General features: G+C 32.5%; 1 protein-coding gene across 9 annotated transcripts in view; it reads left to right on the forward strand.

Annotated features, from left to right (window-relative positions):
• WDPCP (WD repeat containing planar cell polarity effector) overlaps positions 1-11457 on the forward strand; it is a 323269-nt gene that overhangs the window by 218270 nt on the left and 93542 nt on the right. Inside the window, exon 15 of one of the 9 annotated variants that reach the window (XM_015587595.2) lies at positions 9505-10382. The exons of the other annotated variants lie outside the window; for them this stretch is intronic. Within the exon in view, the coding sequence (XP_015443081.1) occupies positions 9505-9518 (14 nt within the window). The 3' untranslated portion in view covers positions 9519-10382. Of the gene's footprint in view, positions 1-9504; positions 10383-11457 lie in introns of those variants that run through there. 9 annotated transcript variants of the gene reach the window in all.

The raw sequence follows: 11457 nt of genomic DNA on the forward strand, positions 1-11457 counted from the left end.
ATACATGCACCCCTATGTTTACTGCCAAGATATGGAAGCAATCTAAGTGCCCATCAATAGACAATTGGATAAAAAAGAGGTGGCACATATGTACAATAGAATATTAACCAGCCATAAAAAAGAATGAAGTCTTACCATTTGCAACAATGTGGATGGACCTAGAGGTAATTATGCTAAGTGAAATAAGTCAGAGAAAAACAAATCCCATATGATTTAACTAATATGTGGACTCTAAAGCTCAAAAAAGCAAAACAAAAAACAGACCTAGATACAGAGAACAAACTGATAGTTGTCTGATAGGAAGGGGGTTGGGAAGCTGGGTGAGAAAAGTGAAGGGATTAAATATCAGTTGGTAGCTATAAAATAGTTACAGGGATGTGCTATGAAGAACAGCACAGGGAATACAGTCAATATTGTACTGTGTGTGGTGCCAGGTGGGTACTAGACTTATCAGAAGTCACTTTCTAAGTTATATAAATGTCTTACCACTATGCTGTATACCTGAAGCTAATATAAAATAATAGAGTGTCAACTGTAATTAAAAAATAAACATTAATGTAAAAAAGACTGTGATTCCTGGCCTTATTTTAGGGGAATGGAAAATATTTAGTATTAGAACCAAACAACAAAACCCACAAAGATAATTCCTAGCTCTACCTCTACTTATTGTGGCTATCTTCATGGCTGTATATTAGGAAAATCTTCTAAATACATTATAGTTCCAAATACACTTAATGTATTGTGCTCTTTCAGATACTATCCTATAAAAAGGCTGGCTATAGCTTTATAAATTATGACCTTTTAAAATATATTTTAAATTCTGACATAAAAGCTTATCTGTGCTTAATGGAGAACTTCAAAGAATGCAGTATTAAAAATATAGCATAAAGATAAAGATTACTCATTATATTATCACCCAGAGACAAAACATTAAGTCTATTTTTACTATGCACATAGTTAACAAACTTTGAATCATTTATTTATCTTCTTTGTTACCCAGTGTCATAAAAATCATTCGAAAACTTGACTTTCAATAAATTTTCCTCTTCCTAAATGTCTTGTTTTACTATAAAATCATGGTACCATTGTAAAAATGTATAAAAATTGTATCCAGTAGATAATACATGAATGAAAATAAAGATTTCTTCTTATACTTAAAATATCTCATTATTAATATGAGTCTTCTAAAATTAAGCTAGAAAAGGTGTTTTTAATTCTCCAGTTTGAAATTACACTTAACTGTTTACCTACACTGTGCTTGAGAGACTATATATTACTTGTTTGACTTCGGAGATATATTCATTCCAAGCTACTTTTGGCTCCACTTCACCTGTATTCTCTTTATTGTGTCATGATGTCAGTTTTGATCTATACCTTCCTAACTCTAGGCATTTGTGCCTAAAGACATAATCCTAAACCTTTTGTAATTATAAGCACATCAAAGACAAACTGCTTTGCTTAGCTATAGAGATCTATACAAGATGGTATTACTTTTATAACTTAAAAGAGATTTATAGTTCTCAGTAAAATTCCTAAGAATGCATGGTTTATCCAACCTTTGTTCCTTTTTTTGTGGTGATATAATGTCAACCACAGAATGAGACATTAAAAAATACCAATTCTTAATTAACTATAGATTTTCTCTAAATTAAGTATTTAGATATAAATTAGGCAATTAGGTATTTAAACAATGGTTTAAATATTTAACATACTTTTAAATTCTGAAATACTAGACCACTATATTATGAAAGTGTCATCTTCTCAGAACTCATTGAGTCATAAATTCACAGTTGCTTAGCAAACAATATAAGAACAGTATTTTCCTTTGGAGAAAGGTGCAAACATTAAACTGCTTGGACTTTAAACTTACTTTTTATCCTTTCAGAAAAGGTTCAATGTCTGATACCTTCTCTGCTTTACTTATTAATTAGGCTAGTAAATTGTGCTGATCCAGGCCAAAATCACTGCCAATTAAATTTTCTGATATTAAATATGAAAAATTTTGCTTGAGGATTGATATATAATAAGAGTAACTAATAAAACCATGAAGTTAAGAATAAACAGAATATGTGTTTACTTAGCTAGTGTGTAATACAGCAGAAACATCTATCAATAATCCTAAAATGTAGTGGACAAATCAACTCATACAGTAATGTACTACAGACTTTAAGAACATTAAGGTGTCTTCTGGTCAAGATGGCAGAGCAATGCTGAACTTGCCTCCTCTCATAACCACATCAAAATTATAACTAAATTACAGAATGGTTACATCACTGAGTACCAACTGAAGACTAGCTGAAAAGAAGTCCTATAACTCAGGATATAAAGAAGCAGCCATGAGACTTGTAGGAGGGGCAGAAATGTGGAATGAGCAGGTCCCATATCCACGATGTGGCAATTAAGAATTAGGAGGGATCTCTCACATTGTGAAGTCCCAACCCCAGCACTAGTGGCAGTCAGCCTCGATTCACAGCATAACCTCTACTGAGCACATCCAACCCCTAGAAAGTAGCAACCAGTGGTAGATCATTTTACAGCTTCCATGAGGCTACCCTAAGCCAGTCACAAACGGTGGCTGACTTTGGCCTGCACCAGAGCCCCATTTAAGAGCCTCCAAAACTAACACACCTGATGGCCATCTTTAGACCACACCAGCACACCACTCAACAAGCTCCACAAACAATGTACCCAAAGGACAGACAGCTGGCACCAAAGCCCTGCAAAAGCAACTCCTACTATATGGGGTCAGACCACACACATCTTATCCACTGTAGTCATGGCCAGCTTTCACAGTCAGTCTGAGGGTCAACCCTAACCACTGACATGCCAACAACAATCAAGGCTCAACTACAACAAAAGGGAACATGACAACCCACACAAGGGACACTCCTGGAGCACCAGATCAGGAGAAAAGGGAGAGTGCTCCACCAGGCCTTACAGGACACCTACTACATAGGACCACTCTGCCAAGACTGAGGGACATAGCAGATATACCTAATACATGGAAACAAACATGAGAAGTCAGTCAAAATGAGGAGACAAAGAAACATGTCCCAAATGATAGAATAGAACAAACTCCAGAAAAAGGACTAAACGAAAATGGAGACAAGCAATCTATCAGATGCAGAGTTTAAAACACAGGTTATAAGGATGCTCAATGAACTCAGGGGAAGAACAAATGAACTCAGAACTTCAACAAAGAAAAACCATAAAAAAAAGAACTAGTCAGAAATGAAGAACAAAATAACTGAAATGAAGAATACATAAGAGGGAATCAACAACAGAGTAGATGAAGCAGAGGATCAGATTAGCGATTTGGGATACAAGGTAATGGAAAACACCCAATCAGAACACCAAAGAGTGAAAAAAAAATGAGGATAGTTTAAGGAGTTTCTGAGACATCAAGCATACGAACATTTGAATCATAGAATTACCAGAAGAAAGAGAAAGAGCAAGTGAAAACCTATTTGAAGAAATAATGACTGAGAACTTCCTTAATTCAAATAAAGAAATAGACATACAAGTCTGGGAAGTGCAGAGTCCCAAACAAGATGAACCTAAAGAGGCCCACACCAGGACACATCATAATTAATGCCGAAAGTTAAAGACAAAGAGAAAATCTTTAAAGTAGCAAGATAAAAGCAGTTTGTCTTACATGACTGTCAGCTGATTTGTCAACGGAAACTTTGCAGGCCAGAAGGGACTGACATGAAGTATTCAAAGTGATGAGAAGCAAAGACCGACAACCAAAATTACTCTACCCAGCAAGGCTATCATTTAGAATCAAAGGAAAGATAAAGAGTTTCCCAGACAAGAAGCTAAAAGTGTTCATCACCACTAAACTAGTATTACAAGAAATGTTAAAGGGACTTCTTTACATGGAAAAGATAAAAAATATAAATAAGAAAATATAGGAAAGAATGAAATTCTCACTGACAAAGGCATACAGTAAAAGCAGTAGATCAACCAATTATAAAGCTAATACAAAGGTTAAAAAGCAAAAGTAGGAAGATCATGTGTAATCACAATAATAAATTAAGCAAAAATATATATAAAAGAAGTAACAAATGACAAAAACAAATATGAAGGACATGAATAATAACTGTAGTGAGTTTTAGAATGTGTTTGATCTTAGCAACCATCAACTTAAAATAGACTGCTATAAACATAGCTTGGTGTATACGAATCTCATGGTAACCATAAACAAAATCTACAAGAGATATGCAAAAAATAAAGAGAAAGGAATCTAAATATGACACTACAGAAAGACATAACATACAAGAAAAGAGAATACGGAACAGAGAACTACAAAAACAATCAAAGTAATATATAAAATGGGAATAACTACATACCTATCTATAATTACTTTAAACATGAATGGACTAAATAATCCAATTAAAGATGAACATATACTGCCTACAAGAGACTCACTTCATATGAAAAGTCATACTCAGACTGAAAGTAACAAAATGGAAAAAGATATTTCATGCAAATGAAAATGACAAAACAGCTAGGGTAGCAATACTTATATCAAACAAAACAGACTTTAAAACAAGGGCTGTAACGAGAAATAAAAAAGGGCATTTCAAAATGATAAAGGGATCATTCCAACAAGAGGATATAACTCTCATAAACATCTATGTACCAAACAGAGAAGCACCTAAATATATAAAGCAAATACTGGCATAAAGGGAAAGATCAACAGTTATATAGTCATAATAGGGGCTCTAACACCCCATAAACATCAATGAATAGATCATTCACACAGAAAATCAACAAGGAGACAGTGGCCTTGAATGATACATTAGACCAGATGAACATAATTGATATTTTTAGGACATTTTACACATATACATTCTTTTCAAGCACAGATGAAACGTTTTTCAGGACATATGACATGTTAGGCCACAAAACAAGGCTCAATAATTTTAAGAAGACTGAAATATATCAAGCATCTTCTCTGGCCACAATGGTATAAACTAGAAATCAATTACAAGAAGAAAACTGAAAAACAAACATATGGTGTCTAAATAACATACTACTAGATAATGAATGGGTTAATGAGATTAGGGAAGAAATTAAAAAATACCTTTAGAGAGATAAAAATGAGAACATAATAACCCAAAATCTATAGGACACAGCTAAAGCAGTACTTAGAGGGAAATTTACAGCAATATAGGCCTACCTCAGGAAACAAGAAAAATTTCAAATAAACCATCTAACCTTAGACCTAAAACAATTAGAAAAATAAGAACAGAGGCTAAAATGAGTAGAAGGAAGGAAATAATAAAGATCAGAGCAGAAGTAAATAAAATAAAGCCTTAAAATATCAATAGAAAAGATCATTCAAAGAGCTGGTTCTTTGAAAAGATAAGCAAGATTGATAAACCAGACTCGTTAAGAAAAAAGAGAGGGCCCAAATAAAATGAGATATGAAAGGGGAGAAGTGACAACTGACACTACAGAAACACAAAAGATTATCAGGAAATACCATGAATAATTATATGCCAAATACAAAAGATTATCAGGAAATACCATGAATATGCCAACAAGTTGGACAACCTGGGAGAAATGGATAAACTCCTAGAAACATACACTCTTCCAAGGCTGAATCAGGAAGAAAAAGAAAATCTGAACAGACTGATAACAAAATTGAATTGGCAATCAAAAAATTCACAACAAAAGACCTGGACCAGATGGCTTCACAGGTGAATTTTATCAAACACTCAAAGAATATCTATCCTTTTCAAACTATTCCAAAACACTGAAGAGGAAGGAAGGCTGCCAAACTCATGTCAGGATGTCAGCATTACCTTAATACCACAACCAGACAAAAACACTACAAAAATAGAAAATTATAGGCCAATATCCCTGGTGAACATAGATGCAAACACCCTCAATGAAATATTAGCAAACTGATTTCAGCAATACTTTTAAAAGATCGTATACTATGAACAAGTGTAATTTATTGGCCAGCAATCAAAGCTGGTTCGATATTCTCAAATCAATTAATATCATACACCACAAACAAAATGAAGGATGAAAATCATATAGATGCAGAAAAAGCATCTGACAAAATTGACAATAGATGCAGAAAAAGCATCTGACAAAATCAACAGCCATTTACAATAAAAACTCTCAGCAAAGTGAAGACAGCGAGACCATACCTCAACATAATAAAGGCCATATATAACAAACCCACAGCTAACATCATACTTAATGGTGATAATCAGAAAGATTTTTCTTAAAGATCAAGACAGAAACAAAGATGTCCATTTTCACCGCTTTTATTCATGATAGTATTGGAAGTCCTAGCCATAGAAATATGACAAGAAAAAGAAATAAAAAGAATCCAAACTGGAAAGGAAGAAATAAAAGTGTCATTATTTGAAGATGACATGATATTATACATGGAGAACCCTAATGAATCCACCAAATAACTATTAAAACTAATAAATTAATTTGATAAACAGAATAAAAAATTAATATTCAGAAATTGGTTGCATTTTTATACACAATGAACTATTGGAAAGAGAAATTAAGAAAACATTCCCATTTTCAATTGCATCGAAAAAATAACAGCAGTGCCAATAAATAAATTTAACCAAGTTGGTAAAAGACTTGGACTTGGAAAACTATAAGACTTTGAATAAAAAAACTGAAGATACAAATAAATGGAAGGTTATACTCTGCTCATGGGTAGGAAGAATAAACATTGTTAAAATTAAGTCAATATTACCCAAAGCAATCTATAGGTTCAATGCAATCCCTATCAAAATACCAATGGTGTTTTTCATGGAACTAGAACAAATAATTATAAAATATATATGGAACCACAGAAGACCCCAAATACTCAAAGCAATCTTGAAAAAGAACAAAATTGGAGGTATCACACTCCCTGATATATACTACAAAACTATAGTCATCAAAACAGCATGGAGCTTGTGTAAAAACAGACACACAGATCAATGGAACAGAATAGAGAACCCAGAAGTAATCCCACATGTATATGATCAATTAATCTATGACAAAGGAAGCAGGAATATACAATGGGGTAAAGACAATCTCTTCAATAAATGGTATTGGGAAAACTGGACAGATACATGCAAAAGAATAAAACTGGATCACTTTCTTACACCATATAAAGAATGAACTCAAAATGGATTAAAGAATTAAAGTAAGACCCAAAATCATTAAACTCCTAGAAGAAAATAGGCTGTAAATTATTTGATCTCGCTCTTAATAATGTTTTTTTGGATATGTCTCCTTGAGCAAAAGAAACAAAGGAAAAAATAAATGAATGGGACTACATAAAACTAAAGAGTTTTTATACAGTGAAGGAAATCATCAACAAAATGAAAAGATAATCTCCTGAATGGGAGATGTTCTATTATATATCCAATAATGAGTTAATACTCAAAATATATAAGGAACTCATACAACTTAACTCCAGAAAAACCAATCAGATTTAAAAATGGGCAGAGGATCTGACAGACCTTTCTCCAAAGAGGACATACAGATGGCCAATAAACATATGAAAAGATGCTTAATATCACCAATTATCAGGGAACTGTAAGTAAAAACCACAATGAGATAACATCTCACACCTGTCAGAATGGCTGTCATCAATAAAACAAACCACAAGTGTTGGCCAGAATTTGAAGAAAAGGGAACCCTCATGCACTGTTGATGGGATTGTAAACTAGTGCGGCCACTATGAAAAACAATATGGAGGTTCCTCAAAAAATTAAAAGTAGAACTATCATGTGACCCAGCAGTTCCCTTTGGGTATTTATCCAAAGAAATCCAAAACACAATTCAAAAAGATATATGCACCCCTATGTACATCTATGGAGGCAAACTGGGTATCTATCAATGGATGAATGGTTAAAGGTGGCACATAATACATTGGAATATTAATCAGTCATAAAAAAGAATGAATGCCATTTGCAACAACATGAATGGACCTTGAGGGTATTATTCAAAGTGAAAAAAGAGAAATACAAATATTATATGATATCACATGTATGTGGAATCGAAGTAACCAAAATAAAACAGAAACAAACTCAGATACAGAGAGCATAATTGATGGTTGCCAGGTGATAGAGGGGTTGGGAGGATGGGTGACAAAGGTGAAGGGATTTAGATATGTAAATTGGTAGTTACAAAATAATCATGGAAATATAAAGTACAGTATAGAGAATATAACCAATAATACTGTAATACCTATATATGATATCAGATTTACTTTATAAGTTTTAGATGTCTAATCACTATGTTGACACCTGAAACTAATATAATATTTTATGTCAAGTCTAATTGAAAACATTTTTTAAGAAAAGAATACTAAGGTGGTAGTCAGGAAAACTGAGTTCTAGTTTTGGCTAAACTAGTTAAAACTAACCATCTGACATTTAAAAAGTCACCTTTTTTGGTCTCAGTTTGCTAATATATAAGGAGATAGAACTAGAAGAATCTATGAATTTTTCAGCACTAAAACGGGTATAATTAGATATGACTGGATAGAACCCAAACTAAGACTTTGCACAATTCTAGGCAACATATGACTCGGTGAAAAAAATCATTTATTCATATCTACCTAATACTGCAAACCCATACTGAAAAAAAGTAAGTCTTAATATTCTCTTAGAGAGGTAATTGCTTTATTCAAAAGACTATTTTGAATTAAATTCTCTTAAATAGTGCTTTTAAAAGACTTATTTATATTGAAATTTATTGCAGCCAAAGTGTAACATCAAGGTGCCCAAGTATATAGAAGCTAATATAGACACCGAATAATTTCTAAATAAAAATGATTTCATATATATTAGCTGACAAAATCATAAAATTATTGAACTTTAGAACTAAATTTGGACCTCTTATAGATATTTTACAGGTATAAATTTCTCTATATAACATCTCAGAATTTATATAAATTCTGAAGGTAATCTTCCTATATCCTTACCATGTCTCCGGGCAATCTCTAGTCACAAAAAACGTCTTTGTTATTTGTGAGTTTAAATCATACATCTACTTTATAGAAGTTTAGTATATTTACCTGTTTTTAACCATTTTAAACTTTAAAAATGGCTTCATATTACTATTAATTTATATTCTCAAAGGGGATCAGGGAAGCATCAGGGCTTTTATAGTCACCCAAGTTTCCAAAGACTTAAAGAAAATAAAACGCTCTACATTCTAGATCTAATCATACCATAATTTGTTATGGGACAGAATTTAGTTTAAAACTAATCTATTTCAGCTCCCACCACATATATTCATAATTTTCAAGAAATACAGATGTCAGGAACTCAAGAGTGTTCCAGTGATGTACCAGGGCTGGCTTCTATGGCCTGCAAGTGCCAAATGAATATATTGCTTCCTAATTTCACATTCAGTGAGGTCATGTTAGCTCAAAATTAACCAGGGTAGGAGTATTTACATCACAGAAATCAGCAAATTGGTTTTTTGGTTTTTTTCTTACTTTTGTTTTGATAATCCCAGGTTATGGTTCCTGAAGGCCAAGTCTCCATATATCAAGAAAAGACCTATAACTGTTCCTGATTCTACAACTACCAGAATTGATTTTTTAACATTCTCATTTTCTTCAACTTCCTATAATTAAATTGGGAGGACAAAATAGGGAGTAGGGTGCATTTCATATATAATTTATTACATATCTTTGAACCTGTATGGCAGTGTTGTCCAACAGAAATACAATGCAATTCATATACATAACTTTAGAATTGCTACTACATTTTAAAGTACATCTCAAATCAGATGTTAAATTTTCACTAGAAATACTTTAGATTTCATAAAATGTACAGTTGAATAAGTGCTCCTGGGTATTCAGGTTGGTCCAAATGTTCTTAAATGTTTTATAATTACTAAACAATATCAGTTTTTTAATTTAAATTATTTAAAATTATATAAAATGTAAAAATTAGTTCCTCAGTCATACTAGCCATGTTTCAATAGTTCAGCAGCCACACACTGGCTACCATCCTGGACGCTACGGCCCTCCAGCCTCAGTACTTTAGGAGTTTCCCAGAGCTTAGGCTTTAATCTGTTCCAGCTTGAAGCATAGATTCAAATTAGTTATTTCACTTTTCAGTCTCTCAATTGTCTGAGACAGTAACAACCTTAGAAGAATAATGGTTTAATAATAAAATATGTGCACATAATATAAAAAATATTAAAATTGCATAAAAATAGTTATAATATATAAGTTCTCCTGATTGCTATAATCATGAAATCATTCACTGATACAGCAGCTCCCTTTTTGGTATGTCATGTTATTTAACAACTAATTCATCAAGCAGTAGTTGCATTTAAGAGCTTAACCTTGTTATGTGGTAGCATCAATAAATGCTAAGCATTTATAGAGTGTTTTTCATTTTTAAAGGGCTTTACAAATTGTAATTAATCTAACATAATAATATATCATTCCTGTTAAGAGTGCATTCCTTTTGCCAAAGAAGGCCTTTCTGCTCAACGAAAACCTTCAAAACACTTGTCATACACTCTATACTACAATGTACATAAATTCAAGTGTTATCTTATTCCTGAGTGATGAAAATATTCATATTTAGTAACTTTTCTGATCCTTAGTACCATAATAATATAATCTCAACTGAGAAAAATAATATTTTTGTAACGTCCATCACTGGTGTATGGTCTGCAAAACTAACAAAAGTCAAGTACAGCTTTCTTGATTGTATAAAAGATTTTTAAACCCCACTTTTGTGGTACTTAATCTCTAAAACTGCCGTCAGAACCATAATTAATACTGTCGATTTTTATTGGCTTTACAGTTTTCAAAGTGCTTACCTGTACCATTTTATCTCAACAAGCCTAGATAAACAGGAAAGGTGTTGTTATGCTCATTTTTTGCATGAAATTCAGAAAGGCTGAGTGACTTACTCTAAGTTACATGGTGACCATTGCAAGCGCTAGAGCCAGAATCCAGGTCTTATGTTTTTAGCCACCATTTATCAAGTGCTAACTATATGTTGGAGAATATGTCGAACGCTGTGCATTACCTCATTTAATAGTCACAACATCTCACAAACATATCCATTTTACGGATGAAAATCTATGATGCAGAAAATTATTACAGGTCTTTTTTTCCCTCAAAACATATGTTCTTAACTTCTCTACTATGCTGAATCAAAAAATATTATTAGGTAAGAAAATAGTACCAATCTTCATTAAAAATAAAAAAAGCTGCTATTTACTATTTTGGTACCAATCTTCATTAAAAATAAAAAAAGGTACCAATCTTCATTAAAAATAAAAAAAGCTGCTATTTACTATTTTGCTGTTTTGCTATATATTTGCCAGGCATGGTGCTAAGCTCTGCAATTAATGTCATGTTTCATATTTATAATCATAAGAGTTAAGTATTAGTTTTCTCATTTATAAATAAGGATACAAAATCAACATGTCAGAGGCAGA

This window comes from Pteropus alecto, unplaced genomic scaffold (genome assembly GCF_000325575.1).
Source record: "Pteropus alecto unplaced genomic scaffold, ASM32557v1 scaffold131, whole genome shotgun sequence".
Lineage (NCBI taxonomy): Eukaryota > Metazoa > Chordata > Mammalia > Chiroptera > Pteropodidae > Pteropus > Pteropus alecto.